The sequence below is a fragment of the Acomys russatus genome, chromosome 31, assembly GCF_903995435.1.
Source record: "Acomys russatus chromosome 31, mAcoRus1.1, whole genome shotgun sequence".
Classification (NCBI taxonomy): Eukaryota; Metazoa; Chordata; class Mammalia; order Rodentia; family Muridae; genus Acomys; species Acomys russatus.
Window position 1 is genome coordinate 1,247,724 of NC_067167.1, and position 26,466 is coordinate 1,274,189.

General features: G+C 61.4%; 3 protein-coding genes across 5 annotated transcripts; 2 read left to right on the forward strand and 1 right to left on the reverse strand.

Moving 5' to 3' along the window:
* Positions 1–75: 75 nt before the first annotated feature.
* Positions 76–8,683, reverse strand: Cbarp (CACN subunit beta associated regulatory protein). Of its 3 annotated transcripts, none has more exons than XM_051172689.1 (10): positions 8,663–8,683; positions 6,322–6,421; positions 6,073–6,212; positions 5,900–5,964; positions 5,375–5,519; positions 4,237–4,408; positions 3,934–4,062; positions 3,419–3,632; positions 2,023–2,203; positions 76–1,287 (listed from the first exon to the last, which is right to left on the reverse strand). In XM_051172689.1, exons 2-10 carry the CDS (start codon positions 6,412–6,414, stop codon positions 324–326), a joined length of 2,103 nt encoding a protein of 700 aa, XP_051028646.1. In that variant the 5' UTR covers positions 6,415–6,421; positions 8,663–8,683; the 3' UTR covers positions 76–323. The 3 variants fall into 3 exon arrangements, with proteins under 3 accessions (XP_051028646.1, XP_051028645.1, XP_051028647.1); XM_051172688.1 differs by lacking the exon at positions 8,663–8,683 and adding an exon at positions 8,159–8,428; XM_051172690.1 differs by lacking the exon at positions 8,663–8,683 and adding an exon at positions 6,597–6,617.
* Positions 8,684–10,797: 2,114 nt separating this feature from the next.
* Positions 10,798–14,077, forward strand: Atp5f1d (ATP synthase F1 subunit delta). Its single transcript, XM_051139763.1, has 4 exons — positions 10,798–11,049; positions 12,275–12,428; positions 13,545–13,633; positions 13,786–14,077. Exons 1-4 carry the CDS (start codon positions 10,909–10,911, stop codon positions 13,906–13,908), a joined length of 507 nt encoding a protein of 168 aa, XP_050995720.1. The 5' UTR covers positions 10,798–10,908; the 3' UTR covers positions 13,909–14,077.
* A 2,465-nt stretch (positions 14,078–16,542) lies between these two features.
* On the forward strand, positions 16,543–25,672 carry Midn (midnolin). Its single transcript, XM_051139612.1, has 9 exons — positions 16,543–16,686; positions 18,013–18,642; positions 19,691–19,778; positions 19,963–20,025; positions 21,886–22,014; positions 22,117–22,431; positions 22,601–22,751; positions 23,432–23,704; positions 25,259–25,672. Exons 2-9 carry the CDS (start codon positions 18,407–18,409, stop codon positions 25,534–25,536), a joined length of 1,533 nt encoding a protein of 510 aa, XP_050995569.1. The 5' UTR covers positions 16,543–16,686; positions 18,013–18,406; the 3' UTR covers positions 25,537–25,672.
* Positions 25,673–26,466: the final 794 nt, after the last annotated feature.

Consider the following 26,466-nt stretch of genomic DNA (forward strand, 5'->3'; position numbering starts at 1 on the left):
ACATTCAGCTGGTTCTGGAGGGAGGCTGCACATGCGCACCTCAGAACCTGCCCCACCCGCCTCTGTGACCAGAGGCTGGGTGCTGCCAAGTCCGAGCTCTTCATCCTCCCTGCAGCTGAGCCTGGGTCCTGGAGCCTCGTGCCTCGGGGGGCCACTGCGCCCTGCTGAGTGCCCGAGGGGACACCGCCTGTGCGCGCTTGGGATGGAGGCCGCGTGCCCTTGCACTGCAAGCCCAGGTTTCTCCCGGTGTCGCCACCATTCCCGCAGCTGCCCCGAGTGTCGCCAGAGAAGCTGCCGAGCGGTGGGTGGGCCAAGTTCACAGTTTAGGCCGGGCTGTGGTCAGGGGATGTGGGGGCGGCGGCAGCGACAATCAGCACCGGGGAAGAGGCCACTGGCTCAGCAAGGCGGGGAGAAAAGAGTCTCTCGTCGAGGCCGGCCGCCAGCTTGTCCAGCAGTGCCCCGGCCGGTTCCACACACAGCCCGGAGCCTGGGCAACCACCGCCTCCGCCACCAGGCTCCTCCTCGATGACAGGGATGGCCGGGTCATCGCCGGTGGTCGGCAGTGCTCGGCCTTCAGGTGGACAATCGACGCTGTCACCTCGGCGCAAGGGCGCACGAGTGGGGCGCACCGCCCCAGGGGGGGTAGCCACGCGCGAGCCGCCCGGGTCGCTGTGTTGCCGGCCTCGCTGTTGCCACTGCTTCCGCGCATGGGTGTGAGGATGCGCACGTGCGCGGTGCCGCGGGGCGTCGTCGAAATGCGGGTCGTGGCGCAGGAACTCGTGGAAAAGCGCGTCCGTCTTCTCATCGATGCTGTAATCGCGGCGCGGCCTGCGTGGCCAGGCTCGCGGGCTGCGGGGAGGGCTGCGGGCTGGCACAGGAAGTTCGTTGGCTTCGTCGCCCGCCCCGCGGCCCTCGATGCTCGCATACCCGCTGTCCATCTGCAGCAGGCGACGGGCCTCGCTGTCCTTAGGTCGCAAAGCAGGCGGAGACTCGGGAGGGGGCGGGAAGGCGGGGGCAGTGCCACCACCCCCAGAGCCGGAGCCCGAGCTGTCGCCGCTGCGCACCGAGTCGCGGTCATTGCCGCTGCTGCTGTGGTCCGACGCAGTGGCCGCGTGGAGCTCGAGCGAAGCGCGAAGGCTCCACAGGTCACGGTAGCTGCACTGCGCATGCTCGGCGTCCTGCTCTTGCTGCGGGTCCTGCTGCTGCGCATGCTCGGGCCCCAAACTGATGCCATGCTCTGGGGGAGTCTCGGGGCTCGCTCCTCCCGTTTCCTCAGCCGCCTCTAGCCTGCAAGGCCAGGCCCACGTGGTCAGAGCCTGCAGGCATTGCCCTGCCCTGCTGGCCAGGCCACTGGTTTGTTATTAGGGACTGTGGACACGGAGGGGCTCCCACGGAGGACTGGCCGCTCCTAGGTACATTGATGTGCAGGGTGGACTCAAGGGAATGGGCCTAAACTAGACCCCAAATCGGCCCCTCGTCCTAGATCTGGCCAGGTGGGAATCCCTGAGGCCAAGGGTCACCCCCTCCCCCAAGTCTCCAAGGCCTCACTCAGCCTGTTATCCCAGTGGTACTACCATTTGGGAGACTTGTTTTGGGGTTGGGGAGGGAAGCTACTTCTGATAGAAGCAGTTACCAAGGCCCCTGCGAGTGGTCAGACACTCATCGGGGGTGCAGCCAGGCAGAAGGGACACTGGGACCACCGAGGAGCCCTTCAGGCCTCGGAGTCGGCCACAAATAGGCAGGGACAGGGTAGGCCCAAGCCTGCCGCCCTGCTCAGGTGGGTGTTCCATCTTGGAGACCCTGGGGCCATCAACTGCCCACCTACCCTTACCCAGTCTCTCCCTGCTTCCCTCCTCCTCCTCCTCTGGTCTGCGCTGGAGAGGTGGCCCCCATGAAGTGGCCAAGGTGACTCGAGTTCGTGTCCACAGGGCCAGGAGGGCAGTCCCCGGGCCACCTATGGGGGATGGGGCAGGGCAGGGGCCCACAGGCTCACCCTTAGCACCTCTATCTACTGAAAAATACCTGCCGAGAGTGGGGGGCGGGCTGGTGGGGCTGGCCAGAAAGGGGCGGGGGGGTGGGAAGGCCACCGAGTCTCCGGCGCTGGCAATGTACTGAATGAAATCTGCGTGGGGGACGTCCCCCTCCTGCTCCATGCTCTCACTGGCTGCCCGCTGCCGCTGAAAGTGGTGCCGCTTTGGGGAACCTGTAGTGATGGGGAAGTCCGTCAGTCAAAGAAACTGAGGCCAGGACCAGAAATCAGGCATGTGTGGAAAAAGATACCCCACCCCCGGGGCGTGGGGGTGTGTGTGTGCAGCCCAGAGCCCTGGCTGGACAGGTGTAGCCATGAGAAGTGACATCTGGTGGTTTAGCACCGCCCAGCTCTCTCTGAAGCAGGAGACAGGGAAGTGGGGGGGGGGTGTTGTTTTTGGGGGCTCATAAAGGTGCTGCCTGGAGGCTGCACCCTGGCCTGGGAAGCTTGGAGAAACTACTCCACCCCTGCCCCAGCTCCTGGCCAGTAGCCAGAATCTTCCCCAAACAGAACTTCCAGCCGGCCAGGTGGGGTGGGAGCTACCCAGCAAACAGGTTCTGGGCTGCCACACTGGCCTGTGGCTGATCTCCACCGTCTGGTCTCAGAGCCCAGGTGCTTTCTCACCAGGGCAGTCAACAGGTCCCGGGAAAGGGCACATGCCCTCTGCCACTACTGGGAAGCCAGCACCAAGGAGTCACTGGCCACCTGTTTCTGCAAATAGCTTTAGTGGACCAATCCATACTCATTTGCAAATGAAAGCTACTCTGTTGCCACAAAACCCAAACTGTCACTGCCTAGGGCCTTATCAGATGTGGGGAAGGGAGGCCAGCTGGGTATGCCCATGCCTGCAATCCCCAGGACTCAAGAGGGTTCCTAGGAGTTTAGGGGCAGGCCGCCAGCTACACAATGAGACAACTTCTCAAAATAGATCCTAAAATTAGTCCACCACGCCCCCTTCCCCTCCTTTTTTGGAGATAGGCTCTCATGTAGCCACGGCTAGCCTCAAACTCACGGCTAGGCTGAAGCTGGCTCTGAGTTCCCATCCCCTTGCCTCTGCTCTCCCAAGTACTGGGATGTGACCTCCACGCTGGTGAGGGAAACCTACCAGGGCCTCATAGCTAGAGAGATCTTCTACCCCACCCCCGTGACCTGTCCATATAAGTCAACGGAGCTGGGTGGCGCTCCAGGGAAACCGGGGACCACTGGCATACTGATAAAGGTGAGCACCGCACCCACATCCGTGCACACAGGCCCTGAGCACCCTGCCTTTGATCACCAGGGACAACTGACAGGCTTCCTAGAGGCATTCAGGCCCTGGGGACTCCTGGCCACTTGCTTGGCCTCATGAAGATGGCCACTAGAGGTCATGGTCACTCTGGGGCGCCTTACCTCTCGTGTCCAGACTGGATGCTCTCTGGCTCGGCTCCAGCTTCCATTTCTTGACCTTGAAGTAGGGGCTGGCCCCATCCAGGCTGGCATGGCGGCGGAGCCGCGTGAAGAACTGCAGCACAGTGCCCGCCCCTGTGGAGCTTGTACCCATCTCCCCGGGTGCGGTCTCAGGCCCAGGCCCAGCGGCCTTGGCCCCTCGTGCACCTGCATCTAACTGGAGGGGGCAGGGGGAGGGTTGCACAGATGACTGTCCGGCCTGGAGTCCCCTCCCCGAGCCAGCCCGCAGTCACCCCCCTTCTAACAGCCTCCTCTGTCAGGCTAGCGCTGCCATCCTTGTAGCTTGTCTCTCATGGGGTTGGAACCCTCTGGAAGCTTTCTCCTCTGGAGCGAGGAGGTGCTCATCTGCCCTTCCCACCCGCCTGGCTCTTACAGGGAATTCTGGGAGTGAGTGGTTCTGAGAGAGAAGGTGACCTCGATCTTGGGATGGCCGTGGGGGAACCAGAGGGAACCCTCACCGAGGTGCTCTCTCCAGAGTCACTGGAGGCCGAAGGGCTGATCTCGGACAGGTCCACGGAGTTGTAGGGATCACCTGGCAGGGCAGAGCTGGGGCCCACTGAGCGGCCAGTGAGGGCCTTCCCAGGGGGCTGTGCAACAGAGAAGTCAGGGGAGGACAGAGTGACACAGAGTCCAGACAGGCGAGGGGGACAGCCCACCTCCCCATGCTAGACGGCCAGGACCCTATTTGGTACCTACTTGGACCCTTTGTACCCACCCCCACCTGGCGGAGGACCAGAGCTAGCTGCAACGGTGACCCTCACCTGGAAAATAGCCAAGCTGTCCTTTGGGGCGGTAGCTGGGTGGGGTGTGGGCGCTGCGCTGGCCTCGCCAGAATCACACTCATGGATAGTAGCGATTTTGAGGGGCGGCAGGTGGAGGTGGGTGAGGCGGGCATTCTTGAGGTGATGGAAGTCCCCCTCTGTCAGGGTGTACCTATGTTGGGAACCCCAACAGTCAGCCCTTGGCAGTCCCTAGCCTAAGATTTACTTTAGCATTCCGACAGGCAGGTCTTTAACACCCTGTTCAGGGATGACTGAGCTTCTGGTTCTCCTGCCTCCATTTCTCAAGTGCTGGGATGGCAGGTCTTTGCTTCTTTTTTGAGACAGGGTCTCTCTATATCAACCAGGTTGGCCTTGAACTCCTAGACTATCCACCTGCCACACTAAACATCCCCTCTTTTTTGTGTGCGGTTTCTGTTTTGTTTTGTTGTTGTTTTTTCGAGACAGGGTTTCTCTGCGTAACCCTGGCTATCCTGGACTCACTTTGTAAACCAGGCTGGCCTTGAACTCACAGAGATCTGCCTGCCTCTGCGTCCTGTGCTGGAATGAATGTTTTTGTTTGTGGATTTGTTTTTGTTAGCAGGGGTTGGCCTTGAACTTTGCAGCAATCGTCTTGCCTCAGCTGAGCACCTGCCGGCTTTCCACACATGGACTACCAAGCCTGGTGTTCTTTTTAAAGGCAGGTCTTGAAACACACCCATGGCTGGCCTGGTATTTTCTATGCAGACCAATCAGGTCTCAGATTTGTAGCAATCAGGAGTGGAGCGATGGCACAGGCTGAGGAGCACTTAACTGCTCTTGCAGCGCCCATACTGGGGCGCTCAGAACCACCAGTAACTCTAGCTCCGAGGAGATCTGACGCCCTCTTCTGGCCTCCGCGGGCACTTGGACTTAGGTGTACATACGCGCGCCCCGCAAATACATATAAATAAAAACCTCGTTTAAAAAACAAGTCTAGTAATCCTGCTGTCTCATCCTGCAGTGTGCTGGTCTTGAATGCTTGGACCTCAACATCGGTATTTACTCTACTATCCACCCTGCCGGCCCATACCAAGAGACCCGGGCCAGGGCCCCCAGTTCTCCGCACCAGCAGCTGTGACCTCCCCCTGACTTCCCTCACCGGCGGCCCTTGTCCTGAGCCTTGCGGCTCTGTTCGAACAGGGCAGCCTCGTTGAAGGACACGCGGCGGCCGGTGGAGCTGGTGGCTAGGAAGCGCTCTGTCTCGGTGTCCTGTCCCTCCGGGTCTTCCCCCCTGCAGTCGGGGTCTGTGAGGAGAGCCAAGAGAGGGTGGGCCCGGGGTGGGCCGCGCGTGTCTTGCTGCCAGGCAGGCCGCTGGGAGGGGGTGGGCCGGGAGGGGGGCGCGGGCCGAGTGAGGGCAGGACGGGGCGGGCGGGGCGGGGCGGCGGGCACTCGCTCATCCGCTCACACACTCACTCGCTCTCAGCACGCGCCTGTGCGCACCTACGCCTGGGCGTTAAGGAAACAGAGATGAGTCGGACTCGAACTGCGCCCAGTCTGGTGGGGGAGACAGACAGACAGACCGTCAGGCGGCCCGAGGGGGCGGGCAGGGGGCCGAGGGGCGGGGCGCGGCGGGAGGCACAATCAAGTGCAGCGAGGGGTGCTGCAGGCCGCGCGGGCCCCTCACCTTGTATAGGGTGGGTGCCGTTGTCCAGGTAGGTAGTGGTGGTCTTCTCTGCTTCGTCCATGGCCCTGAAGGGGGGGGGGGAAGGCGAAGGGTGAGCCTGGATGGGGATCCTCACTTCTGAGGCTCTGCAGGCGCACCTGGGCGCGTCGCCAGGAGGTTTCCAAGGCATGCACCTGTTGAAGCGCTGGTGCACCTCCCAGCAGCGTTTGCAGAGTAGAAGAACGCCAGACAGCACCACCAGCGTGCCCCCGACGAACAGCGACATCACCACCACCAGCAGCACATAGTTGTCCAAGATGGGGTCAGGCTCGGCCTGGGTGGGTGTGAGGGGATGAGTGCGCAGGACCGGGGGTGTTAGGACTCCATTGCAGGGAGGGGAGTTTCCATCCCACTCCTACCCCCAGCCTCCAGGAGTCACCCACCGTGGGGCGGCTGGTGACGTTTTCCCACGAAGTCGTCAGGGCAACGGTGGCAGTAGTGGCGGCCGCTGTGGCCATGGTGGCCGTGGGCTGCATTTTGAGGCTACAGGTAGGGCACAGAGCCAGCTCAGGTTCGGCTCTGCCTGCCCCTCCCAACAGGAGCCCCTGCAAGTCAGCCCCCTGCATCCCCGTGCTGCAGCAGCAACAGCCGTCACTGGGTGACTCATGCACAGGTGGGGCCGCGTCAATGTGAGCTGGCCCCCCCTACACACACACACCTCCCATCCCCCAAAGGCGCCTGCAGCCAGGGCTTTTTTTTCCCCAGGACCTCTCTTTCGCCATCTTTAATACATCCAAAGTGGCATCACGCGTGCGCAGGGAGATCTCTCTCTCTCTCTCTCTCTCTCTCTCTCTCTCTCTCTCTCTCTCTCTCTCTCTCTCTGTGTGTGTGTGTGTGTGTGTGTGTGTGTGTGTGTGTGTAAGTGTGGGTCTCCCACATCCCAGCCACCAGGCTGGCCGGTGTGGCCGGCCCAGCAAGGTAACGCAGCCATGCCCAGGAAAGGTTAAGCACCCTTGGAGGAATGGTGCCGCGAAGCCTTCACAGCACTCAGGCGACATCCCAGATGTCCTGAGTGTCTCAGGGTCTCAGGGCACAGAAAAGGAATTGAAGACAGCGCACCTGAGGTGCGGGAGAGGCTGCACCAGTAACTCACACCCCCGCCCCGCCCCAGTCACGACACCAGAGGAAAAGGTCCCTGTGCCCCACACTGGTGGGAGTGGAAAGGACAAAAGACGCTCATCTGTTCCTGGCCTGAAAAATCTGGTTCCCATGGCGACGGTGCGCAGGGCCGCGCAGGGGGGGGGGGGGCTGGTTGCCAGGCAGAGGGAGGCGGGCGGGGCGCGGGGGAGGACGCCCACGGGGGCGCCCCGAGATGGGGCCAAGATGGCTGCTCCACCAGGCCTTTGCCAGGAGCGTGGGGAAATTGAGGCTATGGTACATCGTGGGGTGGGGGTGGGGAGAAAATTTCAGGAAGGGGCTGTTTAAAATTGCACCTGACTCACTCCGGGAATGAAGATGGCTCTGGAGTGATAGGGACCGATCTGGCCAGCCATCCCTAGTTCCCACACCGAGCGTGAGCACCCAAAACCCTTTCCCACGGAAGAAGAGCCCGCAGGCTCCAGCGTCCTGTTTTTTCGTATTGAACGGTGGAGGAGTGGCACTAGTGGGGGGCGGGGGAGGCGGAGGGAGGCTGAATAAACGAATGCGCCCCTAGGAAGGCTACGTGTCCTCAGCACTCTGAGGCAGAGGACAGAGGGCATCAATTTTGGCGGGTGGCAAGGGGCGCATATGTAGGTCGGAAAATGAGTTCAGGCTGGAGGGGGTGGGGCATGGGGATGACTATGATGAGAGGTGAAGAGGAAGATGGCTAGAGACCCAGGGCGAGGAAGGTGGGGTCGTAAGGGCCAGCGAGAACGCGAGCCTAGATTAGGGGTCCCCACAGGACGTCCCTCGCCCCCCCCCCCAGTAGGATACAGTGCCAGAAAGCACAGCGAACCCGGTGCTGGGCTCATGAGGAGGCAAGAGGCCAAAGCGACATTGCTCTCGCCCTGTCACTAGAGTAAACTGAGGCAGAGGGCGGGCTCCCCCTCCGGGCTGCAGACGGTGGGCGGGGTGCAGGGCGGCTCAGGCCGTTCCCACGCTCCGCTCCCTCCCCGGAGCCACGCGCGCGACAGGACTGGTGGGTCAGGGAGGGCCCTGGAGCTGGTCGCCATCCCCCGGCCGCGCGCATCCGCCCTCCCGTCCCCGCCCGGCCCGGTCGCCAAGGCCCGCCGCGCCTACCTCAGCGCCGGGGCGTGCGGCCCATGGGCGGCGGGAGGGCGGGCGGCGGATGCACGGCGCTCCCGGTTGGCTCTGGAGCTCGGTGGCCGCGGAGCCGGCGGAGAATTTATGAATGGAGAGAGCGGCGCGCGGGGGAGGCGCGCCAGAGAGGAGGGGCCGCGCACGTGATCGCGTTGGCGGTGAGCCCGCTCCGGCCCCTGGCTCGGTATACCCGGTAGCCGCCCGGTCCAGCAGCCTGGCCGCCCCCGCCGCTCTCGCCGCCGCGTCTGGCTCGCTGCGCTCTGGCCACCGCCTCCCCTTCCCTTCCGGCGGGGGCGGGGGGCGGAGCCTGAGCTCGCGGCGCCCCCTCCCGCGGCCGCGCGGCCCCGCCCCCCACATCCCTGCACGACTCGGTCTACCTGGGGCTGCGGTGTCCGGGAACCTGGTGCGGGCGGGGCGCACTGCGCCCCTAGCCTAACAAGGGTCTCTCGAGTCTTGGGGACCCTGGGCTGTCTAGTTTCTCACCTGCAACTCCTGCTGTGCAATTCCAGTCTGTGGGTCCTCCTGGTCTACAAGCCATGATGTCTAGGTACATACCCCTTCTTACCCGCAACATGTCTGCTTTTCGTGGATGGGTCCACCAGATATCCAATGCTGTCCCACACCTTCTCGGAACTTGCACGCAAAACTGGTTGTGTGATGGTGCACACCCCCATTTGGAAGGGGAAATCTGCTGGATCAGGGCTGCAAGGCCAACCTCAGCTAGACAGAATTCTAGGCCAGTTCGAGCTGCGTGCGATCGTCTCTCAAACAAAATAAGGTCTGCTGAAATAGCTCAGCAGGTAATGGTGCCTTCGGTAAAGGTGCCCAAAGACCCATGTTCCATCTCAGGGTGCCCACTAACTAAATGAACGCAGTAAGAACTTAACTTGCGTTCATAGAGGTCTATTTAGAATGACCCGTTCCAGGCACCCGCCTTGCTTTGCAGTCACTTCTGTTTCCCTTCCTGTCGGTGCTGGGGTCTGTCCCATTCCAGGAGCCTACGCCCCCAGGCCCTTCCTGCTTCTTCCCTGTTCTGCCCCACAGTCAAAGCGATCGAGGTAGTGGCTTATAGGATCTCCAGGACGCCAACCTCCTTTTCAGTGAAGAGGATTTTGACACAGAGACTCAGTCTGCTCCGCTGGCCAGCAAGTCACTAGAGAAACTGACCAGGTTGGCTTCAAGCTCAGGCGTTAAGTCACCAGTTAAGCCCGAGCTACAGGCAGCTGCGAGCCGCCCCACATGGGCGCTGGGCAGCGCTTTACTAACTGCGGAGCCGGCTCTCCAAACACCCTAGGCTTAGGTTTTAAAGAACACTTGTCTGGTCTGGTAAGGCACAGTGGCCACGTCAGGTGGGAACACAGGACAGGCATATCCTAGGTTGGGGTCCTTGCTTCATGGAGCATTGGGTAGATGTGGGGGGCCTGGGTCTGGCGTGTGTGCGTGAGTGCAGGACACACCTGAGGAAGGGAGTGGGGCTTCTCCCACTGCCCAGGGAGATAATAACCAGACTGTGATGTCTCTCACGGAGCTTGACTGAGGCAAGGACAGCTGGCTATTGGGCAAGCTTGGAGAATCTCAAAAAGAATTACACTTAAATCGAGACCCTGGTTCGAGAGTGACTAGGACCCTCTTAGCTGCCAGCTGCCCATCTAAGGTCCGACATTGCGTCCTTAGGTCAAGCTTTCCTACTGTTTGCCCCCCCCCCAACTCTAACCCTGCATTTTCCGTGAGCCTACATGGGGGGGTCGGGGGTGGGAATAAAGAGCCGTGCGGAGGCTGGAACCTGCGTGAGTGCGGGGGCAGGGTGTTGACGTCATGGGCGAGAGCGAGGCTGCGCAGACTTGGCTGACGTCAGCGGGGCACCTTTGCCGCCCGCGCACGCGCTCCTGCGTCAGTAGCGCGCGGGGGCGGAGGCCCGCAGGGAGGGGACTGCAGAGAAAAGCAAGCACGTCCCCGGGCTTCGCGCGCCCTCTGCCGTCCTCCGAGTGCGTGCCGCTCAGTAAGCTCTTCCTGGCGCGACCTCGCCCCAGCACCCATCCTGAAATGTTTATTTATCCCCACTATGTGCAGGTGGCTGGTCTCAAACTCACGAACCCCGCTTGCCCGTGTCTCCGGAGAGTTCCGATTATATTTGATTTTTTTTTTTTAAGGTATGCTGTTGCGCACTTCTTACTGTATGTCGCAGAACTCGGTGATCCTCCTCCCGGCAGCCTCCCGAGTGCTGGGATTGCGAGAGTGCATTGACACCTGGCTGCTAGTCTAAATGTTAATTCTTTTCTCCCAACAGGTTACTTCTTTTGACCTCGAATGCTCAGTAAGCGCCCTACACTGGTCAGCGCCTGTCATCAAGAGGGCATCCCTTCAGAGCATTCGTACCCTCCAGAGGGCAGGTGTCTGATTGCAGACAGTCTAACCCCGGGACAGCGTTTCTAGGTTGAAGACGAGGAAAACTACAACTCCCAGAATGACTCGCAAGGTCTAGGAGCATCCTACACCTAGGCATCCCCTAGGGGCAAGGGGCTGAGGCAAACTACACCTCCCAGAATGCTTAGTGCGTTCCGCGTCGCGCGCCGCCTACAGAAACTCGTAGGCGCGCGCGTGCGTACTTGTGGGAACTGCGCCTCCCAGAAGGCCCCGCGCGTCGTCCTCCTCGCCCTCCCTCAAGGCCGCCTCGCTGTCTCTGTGTCCGCTGTCCGCGCCTCGGGAGATACACGGACGCTCCCGTCGCCATGCTGCCTGCCGCACTGCTTCGCCGCCCGGGCCTGCGCCGCCTGGTGCTGCAGGCGCGTGCCTACGCCGAGGCCGCCGCCGCACCTGCCCCCGTCGCCGGGCCCGGACAGATGTCCTTCACCTTCGCTTCGCCGACGCAGGTGCGAACTCGAGCCCCCCCGGGGTCGCCCAGCCCCTGACTTGACCCATGGTGGGGGTCACTTGTATTGGGTCTCAAGTTCCATCCCCACGGGGCCGCATGGACCTCCGCGGTCCCGATCTTGCATAGGGTCACCTGGACCCCCGGGCCGGACCTCTGTGCCCGCTGAAACTTCATGCCCCACCCCTAAGGCCGTGTCACCTGAACTTAAGAGTCCACCCTGTTGGGGGGGGGGGCCGGGGAGGGTCACCTGTTCTCGTCCCCAGATTTTGCCCACGGAAGGGTGTCGCCTGGACCACGGGACCTGCTGTTCGGGGTGTCCCACACCATGGTGGAGGTCACCCAGGCCCCATCCTTAGATTGTCACATGTATTCTATTGTAGGTCTTGTCCCTGAGGTTCATAGGAACCACAGCCTCCACCGAAGGCTTAGGTAGTGTCACCCGGACCCCAGGATTCATATGGACCACAGACCCTTGGGGTTCATGTGGATCCGCGTTCTTACTCATAGGGGAGTCCCCAAAATGTTGCCCATGTAGGAGTCACCGGTACCCAAACCTGGAGCTCTTCTTGGGGATTGCATGGACCCAGATCCTGCCACTGAAGGGTGACCTGGTCTCTAAACAGGAGCCTGACTACTGTTGGGGTCCTCTGGGACTGACCCAGGCTCCCTGCCCCATTGGGTTCACCTGGACCCAAAACCCATCACTTTTACTGTACAGACCCCAGCCAGGGTTTTGTTTTTTTTACCAGTTTACACCTGGCCTATTCTTAAACCTTGGTTGGCCATGTACTTTTTCTTTCTTTCTTTCTTTCTTTCTTTCTTTTTTTTTTTTTTTTTTTTTTTTGTGGCCTTGGCTGTCCTGGACTCCCTTTATAGACCAGGCTGGCCTCCAACTCACAGAGATCCATCTGCCTCTGCCTCCCGAAAGCTGAGATTACAGAGGTGTGCCACTGAGCCTGTCGGCTTCCTGAGTGGGTAGGACAGCCTTAGGGTTTCACAGAAACCCCTTCGTTAAGAAGCCAATCCCAGGGGCCAAGCCAGAGGCCCGCCTAGTCATGCAGGCACTCCTTAGACACAGGCGTCCCACTCCACAGGCGAGCAAGCTGAGGCTAACGGCAGTGCTGAGCAGCTTCCATGTCCTCCGTGTGCCCGCTGTACGACAGGAAGGCGCCATCCTCCGTGGCACAGGGTGTTCCCCACCCCACATTGTACTCTTTCGACAGGTGTTCTTTGATGGTGCCAACGTCCGGCAGGTGGATGTGCCCACGCTGACTGGAGCCTTTGGCATCTTGGCGTCCCATGTGCCCACACTACAGGTTCTACGGCCTGGGCTGGTGGTGGTCCATGCCGAAGATGGCACCACAACGAAGTACTTTGGTGAGTGTGGCCCAGGGTGCGCAGACTCCGGGCCCCACAGCGCAGGGGGCTTGAGCAGCGTGCCAGCATGAAAATGTGGTCCTTGGGGGTACGGAGGGAGGTGAGCAGCTGAGCTCGCCTGAGCTGCAGAGGCAGGTGTGTGGAGGAGCCAGGCTGCAGTAGGACAGTGCATTGAGGAGGGAGTCAGTGTTTGCAGGCTGGGCTCACTCCTCGCATCACCCTTTCTCTAGGGGCGTGTCTGTGTTCTCTCATAGCTCGGTATGTAGCAGTACTGAGGACGGAGCCCAGGACTGTGAGCAGCTTTCTAGGCAGGGGATTCTAGCCAAGCCAGCCCCCAGCCCTCTCTCTGTTCTATCTGGTTATGTATGGGCAAGTGCCAGAACTGCCACAGTGTGCACACGTGCGCACTCACAAAGGACACTGGTGTTGTTTGTCTTAGTTCCGTCGCAAGAGTGAACCTGTTGTTCGCCATCTTTTTGGGTAGGCAGGCTGGCCAGAGAACCACAGCCATGCCTAGGCCTCTGCTGCCCAGCATGAGGATCGCAGGCACTGTGGTCTGATGTGGTGGCTTTCCCTGACTGCTGGTCCTTCTCCGCCGTAGTGGGAGCTCCTTTCTGTCAAGCTGGCTGTGTAGCCCCTTCAGTTTCCTTTGTTGTTTCCTATCTCAGAGCAGGGCCTCAGCCTGCAGGGTGGCGCACGCCTGTGATCCCAGCACTCGGGAGGCAGAGGCAGGAGGGTCTCTGAGTTTGCGGCCAGCCTGCTCTAAAAAGGGAGACCAGGACAGCCAGGGCTACACATAGACACCCTGTCTCAAAACCAAAGAAAACAAATCAACGCAGGGTCTTCTGCAGCCCAGGCTGACTTTGTATTCCCGATCTCCCACCTCCCACCTTCTGTATCACCACACCTGGTTTCTGTTGCCTGGGGATCGAACCCAGGGCCTTGTCCATGCCAGGCAAGCACAGTACCAGCTGTGCCTCCCCAGAGGCTGGGTGGCAGCCCCAGTCTAACAGGGTTACTCTGGACAGGTGACCCTGAGCACACTGGGGAGGCAGAGGCCGTGCAGGCCTTCCTTCTTCCATCATGAGCAGTCACTGTGCCGTCTCCCCACCATAGTGAGCAGCGGCTCGGTCACTGTGAACGCAGACTCCTCAGTACAGCTACTGGCAGAAGAGGCTGTGACACTGGACATGCTGGACCTGGGGGTGAGTGGTGGATGGGGAAACATGAGGCTCGGGGTGGGGGCAGTTGTTGCTCACAGTGTCCTGACTGCAGGGGGAGGGCCACCTTGCAGGAATGTGACGGTGTACAGCGCGTTGGTCCTGCCTGGCCCTCACCCTGGCCCACTCCTCTGCAGGCTGCGCAGGCCAACTTGGAAAAGGCACGGTCAGAACTGTCAGGCGCGGCGGACGAGGCAGCACGGGCCGAGATCCAGATCCGTATTGAGGCCAACGAGGCCCTGGTGAAGGCCCTGGAGTAGGCAGTGCATGCCTGTCACCTGCAGGGAAACTGAGGCAGGTCCAGGCAGATGAAAACTGTTCCTGGAGGCTGTGCAGCTGGTTGCTGCTGAAGTTGCCACCAGGGGGCAGCAGTGCTCCAGCTGCTGGCTCGAAGCTTCCTGGTGCCGGCCTGTAGGTCATGGAGGTCTTCCCAGAGTTCCCCCAGCCTGGTATCCCCAGCTGCCCCCATTCCCCCTCAGAGACACCTGGACAGTCAGATTGCCCTGGCCTGTCTCCATTAAATACCAGGAAACAACAGAGTGCTCTCATTTCTAACTGCATAGCACAAAGCCAAGACCCTCCCCACCCCTGCCTGGGGTTCCTGTGCTAGGCCTCCAGAGGCACTCGGGCGAAAATGGGTGGAATTCATGCCGGCTGGTGGTTGGGGCAGCGCTTGCCAGGGTGGGTGGGAAGGGTAGGAGTAGGGCAAGAAATGGTGGGTGTGGCTGGAACTGCTGGCCAAGCTCAGCACCCTGACCACCAGCCAGGACAGGCCCTCCCTTTGAGGCCCCCTGCCCCACCCCTCAGGCTGTGGGAAGAGGCGGGCACCACCTGCTCCCACGGAGGCCCCGCCCTAGGCACACCCAGCCTGTGGGTGGCCCTAGCCCGGCTGGCTACCTTCCCAGTCCCTGGTGCAGTTGGCACCTCCTTAGGCACTTAGGCCCCTAGTTGGCCCGGGGGGGGGGGGGGGGGGGGGGTGAGCGGTGCCGCGTTATACAGCCCCCTCCAAAGCAAGCCGACGGGCAGGTGCTGTGCTGCCCCATCCCCTGCCTCTTCTTGAGGGGCCTGAGTCGGGTATCCTCAGGGGCTTCGAGAAGGTGAGGATCAGAGCCTGCCATCTCCAGGCCATCCTAGCTATCTGGACAGTTGCCAGCAGGCCAGCTACTGAGCGAAGCCTGTCACTGCATCAGGGCCCTGTGTGGGTGACTCCCTATGGCCACATGGCGCCTGATCTGGGTATGAGTGTGCTAGAGCCCTCCAGACACTTGCAGCCTGGGGGTGTTCCCAGATAAGTCACAGGAGGGTCATCCTTGATCCCCACCTCGTCCAGCTCAGTCTTAGAGGTGTGTGGGCCCCAGAGGTCACTGAGGTCATCATTTGGGGTTTGCCTGTTCTGGTCCGCACCCTCTGTTCTCAGGCTGGGATCCCAGGTCCTGACTGACCAGGCCACCAGGGGCCTTGTCAATTAAGACCAAATGCTGGGCTACACTGGGCAGCAGGAGGCCCTCAGGCCATCCTGGCTTGGCCTAGTACACCTTTTAGTGTGACCCCCCCCTCCCCCAACCCAGAGAGGCAACTCCAACAAGGAGGTGTGAGCTTTGGAGCCAGCCAGGCCTCAGGACAGGACACCCTGTGCTGTGAGCTGGGACAGCAGTCGGGTGGGGCGGGACTGGGAGCCAGAGGTTGGGACCTTCCTGGAGGGCAGGGCCTGGACAGTCGTGGGGCATTACACTAAGGACAAAGGACCACATAGGAAGAGCCAGGAAGCAGGAAGTCTGGGCAGCTTCGTTTATGACACTAGCTTTCAGTCTAATGGTCCTGTCAGATCCAGCCCACATCATCACATGCTTCCCTGTGGTCCTTCCTGAGGCCAACCCTGCCTCTGACCTCCACACCCTCCAACGCAGGGTGGGAAAGGTCTCCCTACTTCCTGGACAAACTTCTGTTCATCCCTCAAAGTCCCTGGGCCTCCCAGTGTTCTCTGGCCTCTCAGTGACCCTGGGGGACTGGGAGTGCCGCGGCACGCCTGCCTGCTTGGGGGCCCAGCACGCCTGTCCAGAGTGATCAGCCAGAGCACCAAGGCGACTAGGACGCGACTGGCCTGGGAGGGGCGCCCAGGGTTGGGGTGGTGGAGGCCGCTCGCTCAGGTCAGATAAAAGCAGGAGACCTGATAGGTGGACGACGTGACGACGAGGATGCAGCCTCAAAGCCATCTTCAGGAAGCCCCCTGCTGAGGCCACTCAAGTGACAGTCTGGTCTAAGGCCAAAGGGTGTGTGAGTGTCCACCCCAGACCCGCGTCCGGCGTGTGCTGCTGCATCCTCGCCCTGTTTGGCTGGCGGGGATACAGACACGTGCTGCGAGCCCCGTGACCTGAGCTGACTCCCAGGACCCACATGCAGGAGTGAGAACCAACTGTGCTATGGTGCAGGGTGCATCAGGGACTGGGCTACTCACGGAGGTCACACAGGTGACTGGCCTAGGCAGGTCAGGGGTGTTTGAATCGTCACAGAAATGGCCTCTGAGGTCATCGTTAAAGGATGCGGAGGCCAGGCCATCAGACAGCTGTCCCGGGCACCCCACGGCCTGGCAGGTGACACTGCCCTGTTTTCCTGGACCCAGGCTGCTGACTCAGGAACCCCTTCCCGTACCGCCCCCCCTTCCCCACTCGGGCGCCCCCAGGCGGAAGCGCCAGGCCAGCAGGAAAGGGGGCGGGGCAGGGAAGCAGGCCAGACCCCCTAATAACAATGTGAGGTGCACCCGAGTACTCGGGAAGGTAGGAGTTACCCGAGCCGGTGGCACCCGAGAGGTACTACCTGAGAAGCTCTGTGTCCCGGCCCCAGGCCAGCAGGCAGGGGGGCAGATGCGTCACCATCGCCCGGCCCCCCGCCCCTTGCCCGCCCAAACTCCACCCCAGGGAAGGCGTCGCGGATAAAGGCTCTGGGGCCGCCCGCCTAGCCCAGACCCGCACGGCCACCTCTCACTACAACCCGCACGCAGGTCGTCGGGAGCAGGGGTGACCCAGGACCTACGGCGCCCGGTGAGTAGAGGCGGGGCCGCCGCAGGAAAAGGGGAGGGGTCTCCACCCGCCGCGAACTCTTCTGGCTGCCCCACTCTTTGTTCGTTGAACCATCGGCACCAAGGTGCCATGGGACAGGGAGCCCCCAGCTCGTGGGGTGGGAGGGGCGGCGCGTAATGGGCACCGCCCTGGTGGGACCGCTGCCCACTCCCCTCCCGTCCTCCCCCTTAGCCAGTGACCTTGAACTAGTTGCAGGTATAGACTCAGTTTCCCTTTAGTCTTTAGTCTTCTCCGCATGTTAAGCCTTAAGTGTCTCAACGGAGCTTCCCCAACCCGCTGACCCCCCAAGTCTCTGCACCCCCTTTTCCCCAGCCACGACGCACGGCACTCCTCCCCCGGGGCACGGGCAGCGCTCCCGGGCGGGGACTGCAGAGGGCGCGCCGGGGCTGCTGACTCACCGCTGCCCGGAGCAGGGCGCGCGCGGGCGCAGCCGGGGACGCCGCGTCACGTCACGGCTTGGGCGGGCGCACCTCGGGAAACGGGCCGACCCGGGATCGGGGGGTGGGGTGGGGGGGAGGCAGAAAAAAATCGGGGAGGGTGGGTTAGGTTGGGACGCGAGGTGGCACTGGTTCGGTAGGGACGGATCTAACCGAAGCCACGTCACTGAGCTGCAGGGCCCCGCCCAAGCCGCGGGTCCCGCCCAGGCTCTCCAATCTCCTCGCAGCCACCCACCCGCGGGGGCGGAGGCCTGTCCTGTCCTTGAGGGCCCAGCCCGCGACCCTTGGCCATGAGGCTCAGGGCTCAAGCTGCAGTTTCCGCAGGCAGCTGCTGCTGCTTCCCGGACAGACCCAGCGGGGAGGCCCCACTATTTCCTGTTCCTCCCTTAGTTTGGAACAATGGCCGGCCCCTCGCCTCTCCTTCTGACCGCTCCCCTTGCGGGCGGGAGGGGCTGTGCTCGCGGGGAGGGCTAGGGGTGGCACGTTAAGTCCTCAAACCTAGGGTCTTCTACCGTCGCCCTTTGTTGAGGTCTCCAGGCCTTATGAATGGCTCTGGGAGCGGGTGGGGGTCGCGGGGGCGGGCCAGGAGCGGCATCAGCCCAACCCCTTGGCGTGTCCATTGGACGTAGAAGGTACGGGGCGGGGCGAGTGGGAGGGTCTCGCTGCCACGTGGGATAGCCCCGCGGCGATTCCCATTGGCCCGGTAGCGCGACGGACTGGGCGGTCTGTATGTGTTGATTGGCCGCCGCCTGGCCGGCGGAGTAAGTAGTGAATGGGAGGGGGCGGTGGTCCCGCCCATTGGAACGTTGATACATGATAACTTTTTTTTTCTTCATACTTTCACCCCCAGATCTTGCGAGCGGCGGCTGCGGCTGTTGCTAAGGGAAGGGACGCGCGAGGTAGCAAGACCCGAGAGGGATCCAGGCACCGTGCGAACCGGGAGAGCTCGCCCCCTCTCTGTAGGACCCTCCCTGTGCTGTGCCCAGGTCGCCATCCTCCGCCCTTGAAACCGGATCGCAGACCCCACCCCGGGGCGCAACCTAAGGATCCCACGCGACCCCAGAGCACCACTCGGATTCTTGCTTGCCGGCTCAATCGCTAACGTTGGGACCTTCCCCAAGGAGCGCACGCACTGCTGTCCCGGAGCGCCCGCAGAGCGGAGGAGGACCTCATTTCGGCGGGGGAGTCGGGGCGAGGATTGGAGGCGACCCGCGCGGACCCCAGTCCTCCCGCGCGCGCCGGGGATGGAGCCGCAGCCCGGCGGTGCCCGGAGCTGCCGGCGCGGGGCCCCCGGCGGCGCCTGCGAGCTGAGCACGGCCACGGAGTCGGCCGCACCCATGAGCCTGGCGATCCACAGCACCACGGGGACCCGCTATGACCTGTCGGTACCCCACGACGAGACCGTAGAAGGGCTTCGCAAAAGGTTGTCCCAACGCCTCAAAGTACCCAAGGAACGCCTAGCGCTACTTCACAAAGACACGTAGGTAGAGCGCCGCCCCCGCCTGCGCGCCCCCTGGCACCGGGCCGCCCCCTCGGGCCCCGGCCCCGGGCGGGAACAAAGAGCGCGCCGCGCGGGGAAGCAGGGGGCAGCCAGACGGGGGACGGGGGCGCGCCGCGCGCTCTCGGGCGCCCTCTGCTCGGCCTTACTTGCCTGGCCCCCCTCCCCCCCGTCGGGGTCTGCACAAAGGCAGGAGCGCCCTGCGGGGCCCCACGATGCTCGCGAGCTACGGGGGTGGCACGGCAGATGTGGGCCCCCGAGATGGCACAGGGAGGGGTCCGTCCTTTGCGCGCCTGGGGGGTGCACTGCCACCCCCTCTTGTGCCGGCGAGACCGCCGCTTCCGCATCTGCTTGACGGCCCCCTCTGCGTCTGGCGGTCTCCCCATCACTAGCTTCTCTCTGCCCCCCTTTGTTCTCGCTTCCCCACAGCCCCCCCTCACCCGGTATTTAAATCGCCTCCAGGCCAGGGAGTCTTCCCCTCCCCTCGTCCCCTCGCGGGCCTCTGGGGAGGTGCAGTGTCCATCCCCAGCGGAGGGGCCCCGGTGGGGGAGGGGCAAGAGGGGGAGGGTCTCCTTTGTTTGAGCAGCGGCCTCTGCCCGGGAGGGAGGAGGGGGAGCCTGGGTCGGCAGAGCCCCCGAAGGCCTCTCTCTAAAAGGGCCGGAGCCCTGCGGCGCCCACAAAGACGAGCCCGGGCAAGAAATGGGGAGTTGTAGGCTGGAGCTGCCCTGGAGGGGCCGCGGGGGAGGGTGGCAAAGAGCCCACGGGGGTGCAGGTGATAGGAAAGTCTCTAGCTCCTTGCAGATTGGGGCAGGGGTGGGTAGTGCTTTAACCTGGAGTAAAGTGTTTTGGCTGAGGGGGCTCCCAGGGCCAGGAGGCCTCCCCGCAGGCACGCTAGCTGGGGAGCCTTGGGTGAGAAGCGCTCCAGTCCTCCCTCCCCCCCCCCCTTGCGCACGCACAGCCCTTCTCCTCGGCCTCCGCTTCCGCGTCTCTGTGTTGTCTCCCGGCTCACCCTCTTCCTTCCTACCCCCAGCCGGCTCAGTTCGGGGAAGCTGCAGGAATTCGGCGTGGGGGATGGGAGCAAGTTGACGCTCGTGCCCACGGTGGAAGCTGGCCTCATGGTAAATGACTGAGGGGCGCGTGTCCTCGAGGCTTTTATAATCCCCTGGCCACCTCACTCCACAAATGCACCATCTTGCCCCTTGCAAAGAGCTCCCCGCCCGCCCCTTGCCACACAGCGTCCCCCCCCCCCAACTCCCTGCTCTAAACCCACACTGAGGTCACTCTTCATCCTTCTCTTTGTAGTCTCAGGCCTCGAGGCCGGAACAGTCCGTTATGCAAGCTCTGGAAAGTTTGACCGAGACCCAGGTAAGCACCCACCACCCTCCCCCGAACCCAGGGGGGGGCGCTGCAGGCAGTGGCCACGCCTAGGGACCCGGACACCCTGAGAGAGCCTCCAGTTGTTTGTGCTTGCCTGGTGGCCTGTGGGGGAGGGGATGAAAGCCCCGCCTCGGTGCCAGCTTGGCCTGGTCACCCCCGCTTCCTCTTCCTCCCTACCTCCCTCCCTAGACACCTGACCAGCTGACCTTGAGAACTTTTCTCCCACGGTGGCTGCCATGGGTTGTGTGGGGGGAAGGGCCGATCTTTTGACCAGCCCTGACAGTGAGTGACCTTGGCCCATGCTCACAGCCTAGTACACCCTCCCACGGTAGAGTGTGTGGCCCCTCAAAATAACTCATTCGGGTGGGTTTGTGCCTTTGGCTCTGCCAGTGCAAAGGGGTGGGGAGTCACCCCATTTCCCCCCTCTTCCTCTCTCTGGTCTTTGTTCTCTGCCCCAACAAGGGGAGGGGCAGGCAGGGGCACCCAGCCCTGGGCCAGGGAGGCCTCCACAGGATGTTAAGAAAATATTCAGTAAGCAGCCAGGAAGGAGGCTGGGCCTGGCTCTGAGGAGGGTTCCCAGATTTGTTGAGGGCTCCCCCCCCCCTTCCTTCTTTCCTCATAGTCTTGGCCACCACAGCACCTTCCTCACTCACGGCCCATAGCTTTTCGAGTAGAGTGACACAGGCGGCCTGAGCTTTTCGAGTAGAGTGACACAGGCGGCCTGAGCAGAGTAGGGGAGCATTCTGTGGCCTGCCCTGATGATGGGGGGCGGCACAGTAGGTAGGACCCCTGGACTCCTCAGCCTGGCCTGGATCAGGAAACCTGCCCATCCAAGGTTTTTGCTCTGTTGATTGCAAACGTATGTCGTCCTGCCTCCCAGTGTAGGGGGCCACAGGGTTCTGAAGCTTGGTGGTCCTGCCTCTCTGGAGGGTACAGGGAGAACGAGGTGGTCCTAGGAGGCAGAGATGGGGGACGGGGGGGGCTGACTTTTCTGCGCTGACTTTGAGCAGACTTGACTGCTGGCCTGTGGGGATTATGTACGTGGCATGAAGGAATTGGGGGGGGCTGGGTTGGTGGAGCCTTGAGAGCCCCAGACTGGCTCTCTCCTCTGGCCCTCCTCGCAAGAGAAAGGGGTGACCCTAAGTGCTCAGGAAGCTATGTCAGGCCCTTACCTGTAAAGGGGTTGAGAGGAGGGAGTTCAGGAGCTGGCTGCTTCCCCGTCCTTCGTCCCTTCCCCATGGGGCCCCTAGTGAAGAAGGTTACTCCAGCCCTCTGCCAGCAGAGCCAGGGGAGGGAGTTGTGCGAGGCGGTCTGCTGTGAGTCACAGACTATGTCACTTCTCAGAAACCTCCACCCCCCCACACACACACCCTGGCCTCTGGGGAGAAGAAGGGTGATGCCAGGGCCCCAGAGATGGGAGACAGGGTGCCTGGTGCATCCAAGGGTCAGGTATAGGCCCACAGATCAGCCCCCACCTGGGGGAGAGGGGCTGGTGGGGGGGGGCTTATGCTTACCAGAGCATATGGAGGCCCTGGGGGACAGGCCCCCCCCTTTTTCTTCTCACAGCCCAGGACATATAAATATTTATCTTGGGAAAGCAAAGGTTGACTGAGGAGTTCCATCAGGATTCAGCCTGCCTCTCTGTAAAGGGATCTCCTCTGCTAGATTCACAGGCAAACAGGATCTGGGGACTGAGGTGGAGAAGGGAGAGGCCAGGGTTACATGAGGGAGAACAGTGACCATCAGCTGGGCCCCGCCCCCATCTGGCCTCAGTTTCCCCTTTAAAGGACACAAGTTGGCTGGGGAGAGCCAGAGGTCCCAATCTGACCACCTCTGTCCCCCCCACAGCCCCCAGCGACACCCGGGCCAGGCCGGGCTGCCGGAGGAGGCTTCCGGAAATACAGATTGATTTTATTTAAGCGTCCGTGGCACCGACAGGGACCCCAGAGCCCAGAGAGGGGCGGCGAGAGGCCCCAGGTCACACACTGCGGGGAGAGCTGGGCTGGGTTGGGCTGGGGGCATCCCGGATGGGAGCACCACCGACTGATGACTATTCCCCCACCCCCTGCTTCTCTCTAGGTCAGTGATTTTTTGTCAGGCCGCTCACCTTTGACCCTGGCCCTACGAGTCGGGGATCACATGATGTTTGTACAGTTGCAACTGGCCGCCCAACACGCCCCACTCCAGCACCGCCATGTGCTAGCAGCAGCCGCCGCAGCCGCCGCCGCCGCCCGGGGAGATTCTGGTGTAACCACGCCAGTGTCCTCGCCCTGTAGGCCAGTGTCCAGTGCTGCCCGTGTCCCCCCAGTATCCAGCAGTCCTTCACCAGTGTCCCCCTCCCCCGTCACCGCTGGTTCCTTCCGGTCCCATCCAGCTTCCACAGCCTGTCCTGAGGTGAGGATGCCAACGCCTAGTCCTGGGCCTGGGAGGTCGGGGGGGGGGGCGGTTTTGGGGGCTCCAGCCTATGGATCAAATGCACGTCGGTGGTTGCTGACACTGACTGGGGGGATCTGGGCTGAGGAGAGGACCCATCACAGTACCCGTTTTGCCAATCCTCCCCCAGCAGATGGGCTGTTCGCCACTGGCCAGCAGTAGCAGCAGCAACGCCCCATCGACCCCAGGCAGCAGCCCCACTCCCCGCTCCCGCAAACCTGGCGCCGTCATCGAAAGCTTCGTGAACCACGCCCCAGGGGTCTTCTCAGGGACCTTCTCTGGTAAGTGTCACCACACTTGAGTGTTGGAGTCTCAAGCAGGAGATCACATGACCTGGTTGTGCCCACCAGACGTCTTCCCCTGGTATCTGGGGAATGCACTCGCGTGACCCGAGACACACAGGTCACCCCACCTGTGCCGACCTGGCTATGTGCACTTCACACTGGGGATGGTACCCCAAGCCACTATAGTGCTGAGCTGAGCCACACCATCTGCCCCGTCCTCACTGGGGGATTTTACGCAGAGGCTCTGCCTGACAATTGCTTTAAGCCAACATCCAGCTGACATAGAGGTTTTGTTTTGTTCTAAGACAGGGTTTTCTCTGTGTAGCTCTGGCTATCCTGGACTCACTCTGTAGACCAGGCTGGCCTCCTCCCAACTCAGAGATCCTCCTGCCTCTGCCTCCCAAGTGCTGGGATTAAAGGCGTGTGCCACCATGCCCAACCGCACTCAGGAGGCAGAAGCAGGTGGATCGCTGTAGGTTCGAGGACAGCCAGGGCTACAAAGTGAGTCCAGGACAGCCAGGGCTACACAGAGAGACCTCTGTCTCGAAAAAACAAAACAAAACAAAACAAAACAAAACCCTTCATTGTAGCCTCCTGAGTAACTACTACGCATTGGTCTTTATGCCTTTCTCACTGCCACACAATAACTCTGGGGCTCGTGGTCTTTCCACTTGCAGGCACACTGCACCCCAACTGCCAAGACAGCAGTGGGCGGCCACGACGAGACATCAGCACCATTCTGCAGATACTCAATGACCTCCTAAGTGCCACGCGGCATTACCAGGGCATGCCACCCTCGCTGACCCAGCTCCGCTGCCACGCCCAGTGCTCACCTGCCTCACCAGCCCCTGACCTCGCCCCCAAAACTACCTCCTGTGAAAAACTGGCGGCCACATCTCCCTCCTCCCTGCTCCAGGGCCAGAGCCAGATCCGAATGTGCAAGCCTCCTGGTGAGTGGTCCCCGTATCCCTACCCAGCCTCCCCGTTTCTCAAGGCCGCCTCTGTGTGCGCCCGCTGGGTGAGGGAACAGCTGACCTGCCCGGGGGACTCCTGGAGCTGGCAGCTGCTGGCCCCCCTCCCCCCAAGACCTGCTCCAGCTGGGAGAAAAGGAGGCAACTGTTTGTTGCTGCACAGAGGGGTCCTTGTAAGCTCTGGGGGCTGCGGCCTTACTTCCTCCTACTTCCTCTCCTCCCCCCCCCCCCCCCAAGCCCCCAGGCCCATCTCCAGATGGCCTTTGGCACTTTGCATGAATGGCTGGATCACTTCTAGCCCCTAAGATGGGGCCAGGCTTGTGCCCACCCCCACCCGATCTTTGGCATGGTAGTGGCCACTGTGTTCTACCTCGGTCACCTGCCTCCATGGCCCTGGTTTCAAAAGAGGGTAAACTGAGGCATAAGCTTTGTGCTACTTGTTGTGGAAACAGGTTTTTCGAAGGTTTGGGGGTTTGTATTATGATAGCAAGCACCCCAGTCCCTCCAGGGGATTCTAGGCAGAGTTCTACCTGCTCAGTCAAGCCTTCGGCTCTCTTTTAGTTTTTTGTTTTTTTGTTTTTTGTTTGTTTTTTGTTTGAGACAGGGTTTCTCTGTGTAGCCTTGGCTGTCCTGGACTCACTTTGTAGACCAGGCTGGCCTCGAACTCACAGAGATCTGCCTGCCTCTGCCTCCCGAGAGCTGGGATTACAGGCATGCACCACCATGCCTGGCTCTCTTTTTAGTTTTTGTTTGGTTTTTTTGGAGACAATTCTCTGTGTAGCTTTGGCTGTTCTGGACTCGATTTGTAGACCAGGCTGGCCTCGAACTCAGAGAGATCCGGCTGCCTTCAGCTTTCTTACTCTGTATTTTCAGGGGGGCTTTTACTTTGTTGTCCAAGGTTGTCTTGAAGTTGGAATGCTTGGGGCTCAGCTTCCTAAGTAATTGCTGACAGGTGTACCCAACCATGCCTTGATTTTTATCCCCCCTTTTGGTATTTTGAGAAAGGGGTCTCACTACATAGCTCCAGCTGTCCTAGAATTCACCCTGTAGGCCAGGCTAGCCTCATCCTCCTGCCTCTGCCTCCCGAGTACGGTCATCAAAGGCCTGCGCCACCAAGCCTTGCAAGCAAGGCTTCCTGGATTTCTTTCTTTCTTTTTTTGTTTTTTGTTTTGTTTGGTTTTTGTTTGTTTGGTTTTTGTTTTGGTTTTGGTTTTTTGTTTTTGGTTTTTCAGCCTTGGCTGTCTGTCCAGAAGTCACTTTATAGACCAGGCTGGCCTCGAACTCACAGCGATCCGCCTGCCTCTGCTGGGATTACAGGCGTGGGCCACCACGCCCGGCTGCTTCCTAGATTTCTCATGTGACTAAATCCCGGTGCAACACTTAGTCAGCCCACTGCCCTGCCTGCCCTCCCAGCATGCTCCAGTAATTGGAGTGAGGCCCTGGGGCAGCTTGCAAGGTTCCTGCTGTCCCTCATCCATGCTTCCCTTCCGCAGTGGGGACTCCAGATTCACAGGTACCTGTCTCCTTTTGTAGGGGATCGACTGCGACAGACGGAGAACCGTGCCACACGCTGCAAAGTGGAACGCCTCCAGCTGCTGTTACAGCAGAAACGCCTTAGAAGGAAGGCACGGCGGGACGCTCGGGGTCCTTATCACTGGCCCCCCAGCCGCAAAGCTGGCCGGAGTGACAGCAGCAGCAGCGGGGGCGGAGCTAGCCCCGGTGAGGCCGCAGGCTTGGGCCTCGACTTTGAGGACTCCGTTTGGAAGCCTGAAGTAAACCCGGACATCCAGTCCGAGTTTGTGGTGGCTTAAAGGAATCCAGTCCCTTTGGGTCTGTCACATCCCAGACCCCAGACACGCTGGGGCACCGGGGAAGCCACAGCCTGGACGCTGAGCGACCCAGCCCTGGGGGGCAGGAGGTCACTCCATTCCCACTCACCAGCCTTTCTGATTTCTGTCTTAGCTCCTCCCCCCGATTGTCTGCCCTGCATCTCTGGTCACGCGCCCACCTCTTTTTTTTCCCCTCCCTCATCACGGTCGTGGCCTCCGCGCCAGGGCCGGTCCCTCCCACCTCTCCAGCTCCAAATATGTAGCAGTCTGTTCCCAGATGGCCCAGACGGAGGAAGCCACCCACCCCAGCCCTTCCGCTCTGCCTAGTTCTCCCCATCCCACCCCCCAACCATAACCCGATTCAGGATTTTTAACTCAATGTAGATTTTCCAAGAAGCACTTTACAGATAAGGGTTGGGGACCCCCCCCTTCCCGGGATGAGTGTCCTCCACCCCACCCGTCTGCAGACTTGGCCTCCGGTCCTGGCCAGCTGGACACCCCACCCCCCCACCGGCCCTGGGAAGCTGTTAGCCGGAACAGGGAACACCTTTGTCCACACTGCCTCGGTCTCCCAAGTGCTACAGTGACAGCCGTTCTCCGCTCTGCCTGGCTGGCCTGGCCGCACTGCCACAGAAAGCTGGTTGGGTGGAGAATGCTGACGCTGGTGGCCGTTTGTTGGTCAGGTGGGAACGCTCCTTTCCTCACAGGAAGGGACAGGCCTCCGGCCACCCTCTTGCCTGCCACTGCCCCCACTGTCCCCTCCCTTCCTCCTCACACCCACGTATTTCCCTAACCTTCCTTCCCGATGGAGCTTGGGGATTATTTATAGATTTCACTTTTCTGACTGAGCCAGTCAGGGTTGCTATTCTCTAGGAAAAATAAAACTGGGGTAGGTGATGGGAGGGGGCCCAG